The sequence below is a fragment of the Mustela lutreola genome, chromosome 4, assembly GCF_030435805.1.
Source record: "Mustela lutreola isolate mMusLut2 chromosome 4, mMusLut2.pri, whole genome shotgun sequence".
NCBI lineage: Eukaryota > Metazoa > Chordata > Mammalia > Carnivora > Mustelidae > Mustela > Mustela lutreola.
In genome coordinates, this window is record NC_081293.1 from 16,092,929 (window position 1) to 16,111,660 (window position 18,732).

General features: G+C 38.8%; 1 protein-coding gene across 1 annotated transcript in view; it reads left to right on the top strand.

The window, feature by feature from the left end:
• The first annotated feature begins 2,148 nt into the window (after window positions 1-2,148).
• Window positions 2,149-18,732, top strand: part of CCDC186 (coiled-coil domain containing 186) — a 53,092-nt gene continuing 36,508 nt past the window's right edge. The window contains exons 1-3 of the mRNA XM_059173121.1: window positions 2,149-2,378; window positions 13,484-14,170; window positions 18,096-18,222. Coding sequence (XP_059029104.1) covers window positions 13,518-14,170; window positions 18,096-18,222 — 780 coding nt within the window. The 5' untranslated portion in view covers window positions 2,149-2,378; window positions 13,484-13,517. The remainder of the gene's footprint in view (window positions 2,379-13,483; window positions 14,171-18,095; window positions 18,223-18,732) is intronic.

Consider the following 18,732-nt stretch of genomic DNA (forward strand, 5'->3'; position numbering starts at 1 on the left):
AATTGATCTCACAGTTTCAAGTGTTGTCGGCCCCATCCATTCACTGGCTTTTTGTCTAATGATTCTAGACTTGCTGATTGTTACCCAGATCCCTTATTTCATTAGGGCTTGCAAAATGCTGATATCTATTTTCTGCATTTATTTATTATCGTTAAAGAACGTTCCCACATTTACTATTTGATTGAAAGTTAGTTTGTAACAGGAAAGTTAGGATGCTTGACTCTTGTGTCAGTTTTCAGACTGTGATGATTCTTTGGCATCTTCAAAGGTGACCAGTGATGTTTTAAAAAAATCAGCACACATTAATTTTAAATAGTAGAGGAGTCGCAAATGTTATATTTTTTAATGCTAAATTGTCCTTTGACCAGTAGGCACACTTTTGAATTGGCTCCTGAGTTTTTGACACAACTCCTACGATTTTTCTTCTTTGCTTTCTGATACATGTATCTTAGACTTCCTTGTACCTTTCCTGTTCCAGACTTAGAATCAGTCCTTGATTTCCTAGGGGAGCTCTTAAGTGATATTTTGTGGGAAATTATATTTAGAAATGATGGAGAATAAGGGTATGTATTGTGCTGATTGTTAATCCAGGCCTTTTCAGTGGACAGACTTTTAATGAAAACAAACAAACGAACAAACCATGAGCTCATACTGATATTTCTAAGTTCAAATTTAGGATTGCAGAATTTTTACTTAATTCCTTTTTGTATTTGTATTTCCTTTCTCCAACAATGAAAATCTTCGTATCCAGAAATAAATTACTTATATGCTTTGAAACTAGTATATATTTCAGAAATAACACTATGAAGGTTATTACTAACCATATGAGCTATGAAAAAGGCTTAGATTTTTCTCCGCTGGAAAAATATATCTCACTAGGAACGTTTGGTCGATTGTTTTTTTTTTTTTTAAAGATTTTATTTATTTATTTGACAGAGAGAGATGACAAGTAGGCAGAGAGGCAGGCAGAGAGAGAGAGAGGAGGAAGCAGGCTCCCCGCTGAGCAGAGAGCCCGACGCGGGACTCGATCCCAGGACCCCGAGATCATGACCTGAGCCGAAGGCAGCGGCCTAAATCACTGAGCCACCCAGGCGCCCTGGTCGATTGTTTTAAAGTCGATTTATTTCTTCGCTATCAGAAACACTTTAACTGCAAAGTGTGTTTCACTGCAGTATTTTCATTTACGGATGGAGGTGCCATTTCCTGTTGAAAAGGAAAGAGGAACAAAGTGACACAATGTTGAATTTTTTTAGCGGTTTGTCCCCCTAGCAGTTAGTATCAAAGAAGCTTTAACAGAACAGGAACAAGCTTTGCTGTGCAAACTCTCACGCTGACAACTTGTCAGAATTAGGTACTTTCACTCATGAGTTGTGAGTGGGAAGTCCTAAACCAAAGAACATCAATGGACGGCGTAGATTTGCAAACTGTTCCCCTTACTTATCTGGATCGGATTAGGCGACTTGTATTCAACACACTTTCTCCTCTAATACACTTTTTGTTGCTAATTACTGAGCAGCTCCTGCATGTCAACCCCCACAGTGCGGTCTGGGACAACCAGCCGGGAGAGGACACTTCCTGCGCTCGAGGCGCTCACAGACTGGTGCCAGGGACGAACGCACGAAGAGTTCATTATTAAACAATGGCAGTGGGTGCCAGGCTGAAGATGCGAACGCGGCGTTATGGAAAACCCCAGAATCTCTCCCAGGGACGTATTGTCAGACGCACAGGTAGGCTCCTCCTGCTACCTGCGTCTACGTCAGGTGCAAGGTTTGCGCGTCAGAGCTGAGAAGTCACAATTTGGAATTCTTTTATTGCTTTATGCCCCTGACTAATATGAGATGGGTCAAAGGGTAAGGTGGGCTTGTATCCAATGAGAGCGTCCTACAGAAAGAACACGCTTGGGGTGGGAATGGCGTGAGAGGCTGGACAGGACCAGCAGGATGGCTGGCTAGCCGAGTCAGTCCGGGCGTGGGTGCCCAGCGAGTCTGAGCGAGGGGCTGGGCGCTGTGTGGGCAGGAGGCGGTGCGGCCCCGGCCCCGCCCACTGCAGACAGGTTACACCCGCCCCGACGTGCGTCGCGTCACACCGCCTGCCCCTCGCTGACTGGCTCCTCCAGGGAGCCCCGCCCCCTCAGCTGTAGTGGGGCCGGCTACGGCGTCGCCGCCATCTTTGTTGATGTGTCAGCTCCGCGGGGGATTGGGGAAGCCAAGGAGGAGGGAGCGCGGTGTCGGCCCTGTCCCTGGTCGCTGTTTCCACCCCCGCCCACCCCCCGCCCACCCCCGACCTGGTCTGCCGGACCCAGCTATGGAGAAATTAGGCCCTGAGCCTGAGCTTCAGCGGCCTCGTTAGGGGTGCGGCCTGAGGCTCGGAGAAGTGGGGTGAGTGCTCGACGGGCGTCCGGAGCCGACTGCAGTCGCTGTGGCGGCGCTGAGGGACTGCCCACCTCCCCCGCGGTGCTGCGGGTCCCGGGTCGGCTCTCCGCCTGGCTTTTCTCCCGGGCAGGGGAGGCTGGCGAGCGCTGGGGGGACAGACTTAGGAACCCCTCTCTCTCCCTCCCTTGTTCCCTGGGTCCCGGGCCGGCTGGCGAGGCGGCGGCCGAGAGGTCGGCGGGGGTCGGGGGCCGCGCCTCGGGAGCGGTGCTTGGAGAGCTGCCTAATTTGGGCCGATGGCCTGGTCTCCCAGCGCGAGCTGCGGTTAAACCCCACCTGCTCGGCTGTTTCTCCGACTCAATCGCCTATGTCTCTTTCCGTTTTCAAGTTGACTGTGTGTGTGTTTTATGTTTACGGTTGTGCTGACTTTTTGCCGTCTTACGAACTCTTCCGTTACTGGGATTTTAATGTGATTTTAAGTAACTTGAAGGCGTTTGTTTGGGATTTTGGTTATGAGAGATACTGTTACTGGTTTTTATGTTGCCTTTCTTCCAAGGACATCGGGCATTGATAAACCTTGGCGGGCAAGGATATTTCAAATTTGTGCAGACTTGTAACATGGGAAAGCCTCTTGTGCCTGTCCTCCAGCCGCAAGCGGGGGGGGGGGGGGGGTAGCGCAGGTGTAATTGATGCTTAGATGTTAGCAGTTGAACCACTGTAGCTAATAGTCCCATCTTGGTTTTGTTTAAAGAGGTCTGGATTTGGAGTCGGAGCGTCTGGATTAGAATGTGTTTCACTTGATAGTTTTGTTACCTGTGGGGATTAGTATAGTAAAAATAATGATGTGCAGGCATTTGGCAGTTTTCTCCGTGTGTGTTTGTGATGTTCCTTGATGCCTGGTGGTTTTACTTCTCCCTAAATGATAGGCTGGAAGTTTTGTTTTTTTTTTTTTTTTTTTTTTTTTAGGAAAAGTGTGCAGTAAATCAGTGGAACAGTATTTCAAAAGGTGTACCGGTAGGCTTTAAAAAAAAAAAAAGATTGCTCAGATATGCTAATTGAGGGTGTAGTTTTCCTAACTACAAACTACACCTTCAGATTCGCGGAGTTAATCTTGTGTGGAAGATTAAGGTTCAAGAGACATTGAGGGCGAAACTGAACTGTCTCCTTGTGAATAAAGTCTCTTCTCTGTACAGATACTTTTCAGCTTTTATTCATCATTACAAAAATAGAAAAGTGATGATTGGCCTCATTCCTTTTTTCATTTTTGGTCTTTTCATTTGATTTAAAATTAGTAAAGGTGTTGAGTAATTCACAAATCTTAAAAAGAGTTAAAACTTTGCTTTGTAGTAGGCAAACATATATAAATACTCCATCTTCTTGGAAATGCCTGGCTTGTGTTTATGTTTTTTCCTGAAAATGCATGGATTGTGTTTATGTTGATGTTATTATTTTGAATCCTTGTCAAATTTAGGATGCCAGCATATAAACCTAGAGATTTCTTTAAACAGTGAAGGTTTCAGAGAGTGTCTCTCGTATTTCAGAGTCTCGTTGCTAACATGAAAGGAGTGGTATAACAGTAACTACTCTGACCTTTTAGTTCCTTCACCCGTAAATGCAAGAGTTGTCCTTTAGGGCTGTTCAATGACAGCGAAGCTGATGTCAGTTGCTTAGTATATTCAGTTTAAAAATGCCTGTTTGCAGCTACATGCTGACATCACTAAGTGCAGAATACTCAATACTGTTTGAAGCAGCCTCATTTAGAAATTTATAAAAATTGTCTTTCTCTTTGAAGAATGACTAGAAATCTGTACTTTCCAAATTTATCTAACAATTTCATATTAAAAGTAAGAATTTGTGACCTCAAATTCTGTGTTTTTTTTTTCCAATAAAATTCAGGGTTCTGTTTTTTGTTTTTTTAATCCCATATTTTTGGCTTTAAACAAAGCTAAGTGTCTGATTTATGCTCACGACATGATCCTCAGGGTTCTGAGATTGAGGCAGCCTGGGGCTCCCTACTCAGCCAGAAGTCTGCTTCCCCCTCTTCTCCCTCTGCCCCTCCCCCAGCTTGTGCTCATGCTCTCTCTCTCTCTCAAATAAAATCTTGAAACAAAGCTGATTCTTGAACTTCTCATAAACATTCACTGGGCTTGGGGTATTGTAAATCTTATATTTAGTATTTCAGGGCAACAGTGGGAGTATAGATCATTTAAATTTACAAATAACCCTCTATTAGTTTTTCAGACTTCTTTTTTTTTTTTTTTAAGATTTTATTTATTTATTTGACAGAGTTTACAAGTAAGCAGAGAGGCAGGCAGAGAGAGAGAGAGAGAGAGGAGGAGGAGGAAGCAGGCTCCCTGCTGAGCAGAGAGCCCGATGCAGAGCTGGATCCCAGGATCCTGGATCATGACCTGAGCCGAAGGTAGAGGCTTTAACCCACTGAGCCACCCAGACGCCCCAGTTTTTCAGACTTCTTGAGAGTTATTATTTAGCTACTTAGATTATAAAAATCTACTTGGACCAAGTAAACAAGGAGAAATATTGGCATGAAGGGGCAATACACACAAAAGTCAAAATTAAACCCACCAAGGAAAGTATTGATTAGATTGTGAGTATATTTGTCTGTCAGTAAGACACATGAACTGATAGTCTGCTTTGGGGATGATTATGTAGTCAGTACTAATGAATAATGTTTTTAGTAAACTGTATCATATGAATATTAACTGAATGCAGGCCAAAGTTGGTTTCAAAATTTAAACATTAACCAGAACCCCTTGATAAAAGAAAGACTTAAAACTTACTTTTATAGGGGTGCCTGGGTGGCTCAGGGGGTTAAGCCTCTGCCTTTGGCTCGGGTCATGATCTCAGGGTCCTGGAATCGAGCCCCACATCAGGCTCTCTGCTTGGCGGGGAGCCTGCTTCTCCCTCTCTCTCTGCCTGCCTCTGCCTACTTTTGATCTCCCTCTCTCTGTCAAATAAATAAATAAGAAAAAGTCTTTAAAACTTACCATTAATTTTTTGTATTAGTCTCCCTTTTTGAAAAGGGAACTATAGGTTAGACTTTTTTAAAAAAAGTTTTTAATTTGGGAAAATAATAGCCAAAAATACTTTTCTTTTTTTTTCTTTTTTTTTTTTTTTAAAGATTTTATTTATTTATTTGACAGAGAGAAATTACAAGTACACTGAGAGGCAGGCAGAGAGAGAGAGAAGGAAGCAGGCTCCCTGCTGAGCAGAGAGCCCGATGTGGGACTCAATCCCAGGACCCTGAGATCATGACCCGAGCCGAAGGCAGCGGCCCAACCCACTGAGCCACCCAGGCGCCCCCAAAAATACTTTTTATATTTCCTGAGACTCATTAAAGTTTATATAGTGAGTGCTCTACAGATACATTCAAAATAAAATTTCTGTATTAATAACTTTTTGCTTTAAAACTTGTTAGAGTTCGGGCGCCTGGGTGGTTCAGTGGGTTAAAGCCTCTACCTTCCGCTCAGGTCATGATCCCAGGGTCCTGAGATGGAGCCCCACATCAGGCTCTCTGCTCTGTGGGGAGCCTGCTTCCTCCTCTCTCTGCCTGTCTCTCTGCCTACTTGTGATCTCTGTCTGTCAAATAAATAAATAAAATCTTAAAAACAAAATAAAATAAAAAACTTGTTAGAGTCATAAAATTACATTGTCTAAGAGGGGCGCCTGGCTGGCTCAGTGGGTTGAGCCACTGCCTTCGGCTCAGGTCACGATATCAAGGTTCTGGAATTGAGCCCCTCATGGGGCTCTCTGCTCATCGGGGAGCCTGGCGCCCCGCCCCCGCCTCTGCCTGCCTCTTTTCCTACTTGTGATCTATCGAATAAATAAATGAAATCTTTTTTAAAAATTGCATTGTCTAAAAGTAAACATAATATGGAAGATGACTTGATAATTTGATAGATGGAATGGCCATTTACCTCTTTTTCCTGCAATCCCGATGGATCATAATTTCTCTTTCTCCTGTTATCCTGTCATAGGATTTGGTACTATTTGAGGGGCACTCCTGCTGCATCTGTTGCCCTGAGGTTTTTTGTTTTTTTTGTTTTTTTTGGTTTCTTTTAGATCGATTGGTTGGTTGATTATTTATTTAGAAGGGAGAGCGAGTGTGAGCAAGCAAGCGAGCATAGGAATGCTCAGACTCCATTACTCCATTACATAGGAATGCTCAGACTCCATTACTGAGTGCGGAGCCCTATTCAGGGCTTGATCTCAGGACTGTGAGATTACAACCTGAGCTGAAACCGAGTGTCAGCCGTGTCAGCCGCTCAACCAGCTGCACAACCCAGGCACTCCCTGAGTTTATCTTTCTAACATCTTTTCTTGTAATGTAATGCACATAACTGTGAAATTTACTCTGCCCTGAGGCTTAGGTGCAAAGCTAAACAAACCCCCAAGGGGATGATTGACTTTGACTTCATACTCTTTAAACTGGTAGGATAAAGGCAAAAATTGACTGATACGTTTTACGTAAAGAAAATTCATTAAAGTTAAATTTTACCTACAAACTTAGAATATAAGTACCATAAAGAATATTTCTCCCTTTTGAAAGAACTTAGAGTTCTTTGAAATAGCTAGCTTAGTTTTTAGTCTTTTTTTTTTTTTTAGGTTTTAATCTGATTTGCATGAATTCACCTTCTTTGAACTTAAGTGTCTGGTATTTTCATCATGTGAAACAAGGTTTTCATGTTATTTACACAGGTTCCTTTTTGTTCTGTTAGTTTATTCCACTTAAAAACGTTATCCAGGAACGTGTTTGTATTTTAAAGGTGACATCCATCAAAAATTACTTATTGGAAAATAAAATTACTTATTGGGGTTTGTGGTCAGATTATGTTGGACTGTGGATGCATTTTTGATGTAATTTATTGCTTCTGATTTTAATTGCCATGTCACAGCCTTGTTAGGCTTGGCCATATAAATTATTCTTTTGTTCATGCTGCTTTTAAAGTATGTGGGGAATATGTGAAAAAGTGTTTAGAGTAATTGGCCTAAAAGGACAGGGAACCATTATAGTGAAGAACAGGAGTGCTCTCACAGACTCAACTTGTTTATCTTAGTGGACATGATTTTGAGAAATACACAGGTGGTGTTTGAGATTCATATGGTATAGTTTGTAATTTAAAAATTTGTTGTTGTAAATAATATTTAATGCTGCACTGAGCCAGATTTTTCTGTTGGATTTAAAACATTTATGTATATCTTACATAGCTTCTGAGGGAACTTTGACAGATGTTCATATTAAAATGCTGTAAACACAAAGAGTAAAAGATTTAAGAGAGAGCCTTTTTAAATTTTTTTTTTAAACATAGAGCTTTTAAATATATTGGTCCACTATACCCAAATGTAAACTCCCTAGCGGATGCATGTTTTCTTCACTGCCGTGTTCCCAACACATAGAATAGTGCCTGCACATGCTCAGTACATGTTTAGTGAATGAATTAATAGTTCCCAACACATAGAATAGTGCCTGCACATGCTCAGTACATGTTTGGTGAATGAATTAATAGTTCGGAAATGTATTTAAGGCTTGGTACTTTTGTATGAGGCGTGTTTGATAAGCTGTTGTCAAATATCTGTGGATTAGATTCATTCGTATTTGCAGTTTATCGAGTAAGCTTAAGCTTTTTATTTATACTGCTAATTACTGAGAAAACAAGTAACTGTACTAAGAGCTGTTAAAGACTGTTTTTATTTGTAAGGCTCTTAATATGGAAATAATTTTGTAGAAACGTGAGTTCTTGCATTAAGAAATGAAACAGGTGGATAATGGTTGGCCTTAAGGCAAGTAAAAAATGTTTCTTGACCAGTTGCCTACAGCTGATGAGCTCCAGTAAGAGCGAAACCAATTCTCACTTCACTGAAACAGTATGAAGTGTGAATTGGTCCTGTAGTACTGTGTCAGAAACAACTTTGGAAAAAAGTGCTTAAACTGAGAGGAGTTTTGTGACTGTTAGGTTTTAAATACAGTATTTTCTCCTAATGAGTAAGAGATGCTAAAAAGTCAGATAACCTGTGTTATTTTTTTTTTAACCTCAAAAAAGGAATAGATATTGTAATTTGTATAATCACTATATCTTTATACATGAGTGGGGATTTGATTTATACAAGCACTTCTTATTTAAAACAGTCTTATAAACAAATGTCTAGTTTTATATCCTTTCCCTTTAAACTACCCTGAGGTTATTGGGTCCTCAGGAATCTTGATGACAATTACCCCTGTCCCCCAAAGAAAAAACCTGGACAACAGCCAGACTGGCCCACATCTGTATGGACAACTGGAGTCCCACAAAAGGACTCAGCTGTTCCCTCCCTCCACAATTACCTGGTTAATTGAGGATATAATCAAGCTCATTGTGGTGCCCCTCCCCCCCACCAATCTTTTACAGTTGAGCTACTTAATCTTTGGTGATGGCTTTGTTGCATATATATATATGTCATATATACACGTAAATTTTCCTTAATCCCTCTACCTTTCCTTTTGTGTCCAATTAGTATTCATTTGAGCATCAGAAAGCTCAGTTTGCAAGCTCAGTGGTTACCAGGTGTCTTTTTATTTGAAGACTTTTTCAGAGGTCAGGGACTTTTAATGATCAACAGTATAGAAAGTACTTGTCTTTTGAAGTTAAATTTAGCTATCTTTAATTTACGGAAGGATAATATGTAAGACAGTCTAAGCTGAGGTAATCATAAACACAGGTTTATTTGTTTTTGTTTTTTTAATCTAAGTGAATATTCAGTGGAATGAGACAAACTTTTATTCTTCACATTACAAGTCTCAAATCATTGTATAAACCCAGTGGACCCCACCTCACTGAGAACTGAACAGCATTTAACATTTGCAAGAATGAATGCAAATGTAGTGGAGAATATATTTGTAAATATATATTTGAGAATATATTTATAAATAATGATTTATTATCATTATTGCTGGAGATTTAAGAGTCTTATTCAGAGTCAGTTCAGAGTCATGTTCCTCCTTGCTGATACAGAGATCATTTAAAAAACTGAAGACTGTTCAAAAGTGTTCCAAGGAAGGCTGTGACTGTGTGCTTAATGAGTGTAAATGCAGTATGTTTTCATTTACTGGGGGTATTTTTGTACTTAAATGAGAGAAAATTTGAAGGAAGATGAGGTGTTAAAATTGGACCTTTAAATATAATTAGACTCTGGATAGACAGAAGAGAAGGACATTCTAGATGGGAGCAAAGCCATGGAAATGTTAATGTGAAAATTGGAGGATTCTTGAGTAGACTGGTCAGGGACTGGTAGGTTATATTGAAGTCCTAGGTTTTAGGAATGTGTTGAGAGAGAAGATTGGGAAAGTAGTATGATTGGTTTACCCAGGTATTGCATCTCTGAGGTGTAAACAAAATGGTTTTAGTTTTTCTGTAGTAGGTCTCTCATCCTTTCCACTTCCTTCTGGAATATAGTCCCCTAATAGTATATTAATTTGATGTCTTATCTTTCTGCCACTTTTGATTACGAGAGAAAATTTATTCCAGAAATTAAGAAAGATTTCAATCATTAAAAAAAATAAAACAAAACTAAGCAACCAAAAACATTAATCACAAACTCCTTGTTCTACTTAAAGAAAGATTGAAGGTGTTAGTTCCCAGCTGCTTCGATTAATGAAGAGGTAACTTAGCTCAAAATATGTCCCTTCTTTTTTTCTCTAGCTAGCCCTTTTGGAGTTGGGGGAAGAAGACCAGCCAGGGGAAGTAGAATTCTTATTATAGGAACCTCTAAAGAGGCAAGAGATAGCCCTGGTCTCGTTCTCATTTGTCTGTTTGCATTTGGTGGTGGTCTCTGTGGAGGTATTGTGTGGCTTTTTTAGGAGCTTTTTTAGCTTTTTTAGGAGCTTTTTTAGGAGCTTTTTTAGCTGCCCCTTCTGCCATCGAGGGGCAGCCCACTTCATAGGGCAGCTCCTGTTCCCTGTTGGCAGAGCCATTGTAGTACACACTTCAACCCCTTCTCTGGATTGGGTGGCACTTGGGCTGGTTCTGTCTCAAGACACATGCCCATTTCATGGAGTAAAATTGAGAAACCAACATTTCAAGTGTTACAAGTATGAAGTGATTACACGTGGATTGGGTTGTAAGTCGGGGACAATGGCAGTAGAAAAGAGTTGTATAATTGGAGACATGAAATTGGTAAAAGACTATGAGGGCAAAGGAAAGAAAGGATTCATGACTAGGAAAAATGATACCATTGTGGTGCCTGGGTGGCTCAGTCAGTTAAGCGTCTGCCTTGGGCTCAGGTCATGATACTAGAGTCCTGGAATCAGCCCCACATTGGGTGCTCTGCTCACTGGGGAGCCTGCTGCTCCCTGTTTACCACTCTGCCTACTTGTGCTCTCTGTCAAGTAAATAAAATCTTAAAATAAAAATAAAAATAAAAATGATACTGTTGACAGAAATAGAAAGGATTAACTGGAATTGCTCAATTATGGGAGCTATAATTTTGATTTGGGATTTATGCCATTTTGAGTTTGAGGTTTTCGTGGAACATCCATTTGAAATGTCTTTATTCAGGTGAAGATTTTAATATGGACATAGAGTGAAAGCAAACAGGTAATTTGTTATTTGTAACTCAAGAATGTCAGACTGAAAGTAACTAATGTGGATATCAGCTAGGAGTTGTTGGTTCAAATTATCAAAGTGATTGAATTCTAGAAGGGAAAATAAAGTTGACAATTGAATTGTGGAAAATATGAATGCTGGATAAAAGGATAAGTCTTGACAAAGCATGACCTACGTTATCTAATGATAAAGTTTCTTCTTTATGCTGGAGAGTCATAATCCCTTTATATATTCTAATTTAAATAGATTCTTTGTTCTCTGTTTTGGTCAGCTGCTATAACATTGGTTATGATGTTTAAAACCATTCATTTTTAGATTTCTAAATAAAGATTTCAAATTCAGCAACACATTCACAAGTTATATCTTAAAGTGACTTACTTTATGAGGAACTATATAGAGTAATACCCCTATTTGAAAATTATTTTACTTTGTCCTAGATTTTGGAATACAGCATGCTTATGAGGCCTATTATTAACTTACTACATTAATTTGTATTGTCTATACCAAGCCTTTAATACTAGTGTGGGCTTTGTCTTGTATATAGGATTACATATGCGGCAAGATAATGGTAATTTCTGTTTTGTTGTTTAGAAATATGTTATACAGATAAGTAATTTGTATTATTAAGGCTAATGACTATACTAGTTGATGCCCCAAAGGAAGAGAGAGGAGGAGGAAGTCTATACTACCTTTCTTAGAATAACTCCTCCCCATTTTCTGCATTCCTAGAATAATGTTTCCCAAACACTAGTTTTATCCTATCACTTCTGTACTTTAATTCAATACTTGAGAATCTACTATGTGCTAGAAACTGTGGTATAATAAAGTATACAAATCTATCATGATTAATTGTCATAAAATTCACTTGTACATATCATTCTGAAGACCTGACAGTCTTCTCTTACCCTTTTTCACCACCCCTCGACTAGGACTTCATCACATACCAATGAAAACATGTATGTTTCTGTTGTTAAAAAATTTTATATTTGTTTTGTTTTCCAGAAGTACACCTTCCATCTGAAATTCTTTCTTTTCTAGTTTGTCAAAACTCTGATCTGCCCCCCCCCCTTTAAAAAGATTTTATTTATTTATTTGACAGAGAGATAGCACAAGTAGGCAGAATGGCAGGGAGAGGGAGAAGCAGGTTTTCCGCAGATCGGGGAGCCCAATGTGGGACTAGATCCCAGGACGTTGGGATCATGACCTGAGCTGAAGGTAGCCGCTTAATCAGCTGAGCCACCCAGGTGCCCTTGATCTGCCCCTTTATTAATCCAACCTTATAAGACACTGGTAACTCATCGACCTTATATGTGGTTTGTTGATATGATGAAAGAAGTTGACAATTTTTCATCAAGATTGCTGTAACATTTTATTTTTATTTCTTAGGATAATTTTTGAAGTTGACCAATTTTCAGAACATGGTTACTTCTACATAGTATATACTATATACTACTATACTATATATGTAGTAAGTACAGTGTATATAATACATATATATATACTACTATAGTATATATATATAAATATACACAACTATATAGTAGCCATCATAAACAGTCTAAAAATGTATTCTGGTTGTTGAATTAGTTTGTCAGTGTTTCCGGTATGTCCAGGGCAGTGCAAATTGGCTCCATTTGAGTTGCACTGAACATTGTTTATTCTTGATGAGAATGTTTGGAGATACCATGGTACTTCCTGGATTTTTGCCTGGATGAAAAACAAATTCCTGTCAGGGATCCAGACTTCTTTTAGCTCAGCTTTAGGTGCCCGGGCTATAGATAGTTTTATTATTATTTATTTTATTTATAGATAGTTTTATTATTTAGTTTACCTTCTTTTTTTTTTTTTTTTAAAGATTTTATTTATTTATTTGAGAGAGAGCATGAGAAGAGAGAGGTCAGCAGGAGAAGCAGACTCCCCACTGAGCAGGGAGCCCAATGTGGGACTTGATCCCAGGACCTGAACCGGAGGCAGTCGCTCAACCAACTGAGCCACCCAGGCGCCCCTTAGTTTACCTTCTTAGTAAATTTTTATCATCATTAATTTGTATTGTTTTATAATCTTACTCTTCTAGTGTTTCCACTACCGTCTTATTTCCCCAGTATTTTATTATAGATTCTTGAAATTGTCTTTTTCCCCCTCATGGAGCTGAAGGTATTCTAAACAATTCAGTTGAAGTCTAACAATTTAAACTGTAGATATTTCATACCCAACATCTTGTGGGGGTGATTAAGGAATGCCAAATTGTAGTTGAAGTGAAGTTGTATGAATGAATTAAAGGAGGGAAGAGTAGGACTTTTGCACCCTGCTGATTGTGGCACACTTGGATTGTCTGTCCTCTTCAGTTTTTGGGTCTCACCCACGCCCCCCAACAAAAGAAAGTCTTTTAAAAGAGTTACTAGTGGTAAAATTCATGGCCTTAGTTATTCTGCGTCATGGAGTTTGTGCTAATACATATAATGTCTTGGTTTAAAAAACTTTATTTTTAAAAATTTTGATGTTTTGACTTTGTTTTAGATGTAAAACGAAGATCAGGAGCAGATTTGAAGAAATGCAGAGAGAAGTGGTGTCAATCAGCATGTCAGAGACAGAGCACATAGCCTCCATTTCTTCTGATGAAAATCTTGGGAAAACATATGAATTAAAGGAAGACTCCTGCAACTCGTTTTCTGTTGGTGAAAGCAGCAGCTTAGAAAATGAGTCTAAACTGTCATCATTAAACTTTGATAAAACTTCTTGTCAGCCTAATGAACATAATCAAATTGAAGCGCAGGAAAATTGTACTCAGGATCATGGTGGAGATGAGGATTCTTGTGCTAAAATATGCCCAGAAAATTCTGAACAATTAGGTAATTTTCCTGGTGGAGATTTTACAAAGCAAATTTTAAAAACAAATGAAACAGAACAGACAGTAACACAAATACTGGCGGAATTAAGGTCACCTACATTTACAGAAGCAGCGAATCAAAAGACTTATTCAGAAAGTCTCTATGATACAGACTGCACCAAAAAACTTATTTCAAAAATAAAGAATGTTTCAGCATCAGAGGATTTGTTGGAAGAAATAGAATCTGAGCTCTTATCTACAAAGTTTGCAGAAGAACACCGAGTACCAAATGGAATGAATAAGGGAGAACACGCATTAGTTATGTTTGAAAAGTGTGTGCAAGAGAAGTATTTACAACAAGAGCACACCATAAAGAAGTAAGTTTTTAATTTTGGGGGGATTTTCTCCCCCTGCTGTGGTTAAAGATTGAATTCTTTAAGGGAAGGTATCATCTTGGCCATTTTTAATTCCACAACAGACATGCATGTTGTAGTTGATCAACAAATAATGCATTTAAATAATTGAGCAAATATCAGGTTTGTCTAGTTATTCAATATGTGCCTAAAGGAATAAATACTAATGTGAGTTCATTACAGATCTAGAAATATTTATAAAGACAACTCCAGTTTCTCAGTTTCAAAAGAATATAGAGCATAATGTCAAAACTATGGGAAATTCAAAAGAAAATAAGTCATGCGATTCAGAATTTCTTAAAATTCCCATTTTAAATTCATTGGTTTTTTTAAGAATGAAAATTTAGAGAAGAGTTGGTTGGTTATCAGTAATTAATATATTTTTAGACTTCCCTTGGATTTGGGGGTTAATTTCTGTTTCAACGATAGTTTAGTTTTATTTTATCTTTTCTTGATAGTATTATATCATCCTGTATTTTAGTCTGGATTTTTATATCTAAGTGTAACAAATGTTTAGTCTTTTTTTTTCTTTTTTTAAAGATTTTATTTATTTATTTGAAAGAGAGCGCATAAGCAGGGAGGGGAGGGAGAAACAGGTTTCCCACTGAGCAGGGAGTGGAGCAGATCTCAGACTCCGGGATCATGACCTGAGGCAAAGGCAGATGTTTAACTGAGCCCCCCAGACATCCCTAGGTAGTCTTTTATAACCTTTAAGAAAGGAAAGTAAAACATGCTACCCTTTATTAAAATACAGACTGATTCTCTTTTTTTTTTTTTTTGAATAATACTTAAGAGATTTGGAATGGGACGTACATATACAGAGAAAGTGGAGGAGGAAGTCTATATAGTACAGGAGGCTGACAGAAAAAAATATACCATAATCCAGCTATTACTAGATATGTAACTGGCTTTTTTTTTTTTTTTTTTTTGGAATAGTTCATTTATTTATTTGATAGAGAGGGAGAGCATGTTCACAAGCAGGGCAAGTGGCTGGCAGAGGGAGAAGCAGGCTTCCTGAAGAACAGGGAACCTGTAGGGCTTGATCCCAGGACCCTGGGATCATGACATGAGCTAAAGACAGATGCTTAACCAACTGAGCCACCTAAGTACCCCATGTAACTGGCTTTTAATCATCTCCTTGCTTCTAGTGTTTTCTCTTCTAGACTTTCTTACTTAGTTGATCAGTCTTCCCCAAACCATCTTTGGTTTATTCAGTGAACTGTAATCTCTCAAGCATTCAGAACCCCTCTTTTTTTCTAGTTTTTGTTTTTGATTGTGACAAAATACACATAAATTTTACCATCTTAACTATTTTTAAGTGTACAGTTCAGTAATGTTAGGTTAATTCATATTTTTGTGCAGCGAATCTGTGTAGCTTTTTCATCTTGCAAATCTGAAACTCCATACCGTTGGCTTAAATTTTCCTGAATGCATCTATTTCCAGATGTCTTTGTATACACATCCATTGTTCTATTTTCTAACATCAGTGTGTTGTCCAGGGTCCTAACCGGAATTCTTAATTAAGAGTGATTAGTTGTGCATTGGATGTAACAGTTTGATTACTTGTGAACTGCAGCCAGGATCCTTGTGCTACAGGTAGTTTTCTGCAACAACTTGAGTGTACACCAAATCAAATAATCTAAGTTAATCCACTGTGCCAAAGAGCTTGAATAAACTTGCATGTTACATTTTTCTCCTTCCCAAACATTTTCATGATTTGCTTCCTCGCTGTGGTCCTTTGCCCACCCTGACTACCTTATCTGAGTGCACCGCTCAAAGGGCACCTGCGTGGCTCAGTTGGGTGAGCATCTGACTCTCGGCTTTTGTTCCACTGGTGGTCTCAGGGTGGTGAGATCTACCTCATTGCCAGGCTCTGTGCCCAGTGGGGAGTCTGCTGGAGACTGGAGAGAATCTGGTGGGTAGCACCCACCCCTCTACTCCCCCCACCCTTCCACCCCAGACCATGTTCGTAATTGCTCTGTCTCAAATAAATTTAGTAAATCTTTAAAAAAATAAAATCAGGGATGCCTGGGTGGCTCAGTTGGTTAAGCGGCTGCCTTCAGCTCAGGTCATGATCCCAGCGTCCTGGGATCCAGTCTCACATCGGGCTCCTTGCTCAGCAGGGAGCCTGCTTCTCCCTCTGCCTCTGTCTGCCACTCTGTCTGCCTATGCTCACTCTCTCTGACAAATAAATAAATAAAATCTTGAAAAATAAAATAAAATCACTGCTCAAGTAACTCTCTGTCCTCTTGCCCTCCTTTAGTTTTTTTTTTTTAATAGGATGTGATCACTGTCTGATATTTTACTGTGTTTGTTTTTATTTTCTCCCTTTGAATATAAGCACCATGGGGGGGGGATGGTTTGCTGACCTACTTCACACAGAAGAGTATAGGAACATAGTACGTACCCAGTAAGCATTTGTCCAGTGAATGAATGATCCTCAAAGTAGGAGAAAGATGTAGGCTATGGAGCTAGACTTAGGTCCAAATCTCAGTTGAAGCACTTACTAACTCTGTGACCTGAAATAAGTAGCGGGCTTCAGGGTTTTTGTTTTTCTTTTTCTTTTTTTTTTTAATTCATAAAACAGTTAATTTCATAGGCTTATTTCATAAACCTGAATATTAAATAATGCACTTAAATTTAGTAGGGGTGCCTGGGGTTGCTCTTTTGGTTAAGCAACTGCCTTCGGCTCAGGTCATGATCCCAGATTCCCAGATTGAGTTGCGTCTGCTTCTCCCTCTGACCTCCCCTCTCATGCTCTCTCTCACTCTCTCTGTGTCTCTATCTCAAATTAATAAATAAAATATTTTTTAAAAAAGATAAACTTAGTTGGGGCGCCTGGGTGGCTAAGTGGGGTAGGCCTCTGCCTTCAGCCCAGGTCATAATCCCAGGGTCCTGGGATCAAGCCCCGCATGGGGCTCTCTGCTCAGCAGGGAGTCTGCTTCCTCCTCTCTCTCTGCCTGCCTCTCTGCCTACTTGTGAGCTCTATCTGTCAAATAAATAAATAAAATCTTTAAAAAAAAGATAAACAGTAAATATAATTGTGCAATAAGTGTTAACTAATAGCTATTGCTATTAATAATTCCAAAGTATTAGCTGTTAGCCTCTTTAGATGTCTTATTTATATTTTTCTAGGGGACACAAAATGAAATTTCTGCTCAAACTTTTATATTTTTTATGTTTTTTTTTTAATGTTATTTTGGTTTCTTTATTATTAGAATGTTAATTGAATATTCTTAAAATCTCCCATCCAAGTACTAACCAGGCCCGACCGACCCTGCTTAGCTTCCGAGATCAGACGAGATCGGGTGTGTTCAGGGTGGTATGGCCGTAGACAGAATATTCTTAAAGTCTAAAGCAAGGAAAAAAAAAATCTAAAGCAAGGTTTTTCACCCTTAGCACTGTTGGCATTGGAGCAGATCATTCTTTGGTGCTGGTGGGACTGTCTGTACTGTGCATTGTAAAATGTTTAACATCCCCAACCTCCACCCAAAAGAATCCAGTAGCAACCCCCCAGCCCTGTTGTGGCAACCAAAAATGTTCCCAGGCAAATGCCTGGAAGGGCTTTGCCTCAGACTGAGAACTACTGATCTGGAGGAGTTCAGATCCTGAAGGGATAAAGTACATAGCTGAGATACCCAAAGTGGTAAATTTAAGAGAGTGTGGTTTTCTTTATCTGATTATAATTCACTTGATTTGAAATACACAGCTTCATAGAGGAAGTTAATAGCCTGACTGCCAGAAAATGTTTTGTAAAGTATAATATATGATTACAAAAGGACTGCTTAGGAATGTTAATATATTAATCATAAGTATCTATAATCTGCAAACATATTTCACATCTCCATTTTTAATTATGCATTACTTATACTGCTCTTTTTATATTTAGGTTAATTAAAGAAAATAAGAAGCATCAGGAACTCATCTTAGACATTTGTTCAGAAAAAGACAATTTAAGAGAAGAACTGAAAAAAAGAACAGAAACAGAGAAGCAGCATATGAGCACAATTAAACAGGTAAAAAGACAAAAATCTTTAAATACTACACTTCAATTTCTAAAATAAATACATTCTTGAAAATTTGTATATAAATTGAAGTTCTGTAACCTAAATTGTATTTTAATTGCAGAGGATTGTTTGGTGTGTAAAGCATTCTTTTTTTATGAAATGGGAATCATAGCCTGATTTTTATTCTCTTATGAAAATTTGTATTTTTATAGGATACATGTGGTGTATTTTTCTATATATAATAGAAGTCTGAGGAAAAAGATTTGATTTGGCAGTCAGACTTCCGACCCCTTAAAGGAAGAAGAAGCAATATGTACCTTAAAGGTTATATCTAGCATTAGAATATTTATAAGCTTATAGTTTAAGGTGATTCCATTCTCAGTATTATTGTGAACTCTTTATTTTTCTGAGTTGCCTTTTTTTCCTTCTGTGGACAGGATTAGAAGCATTTTAATCTTAAGAAGACTTTTGTCTCACCCTTCACCAAAAACTAGGTAATGGGGAAAAAAACCAGTAAAC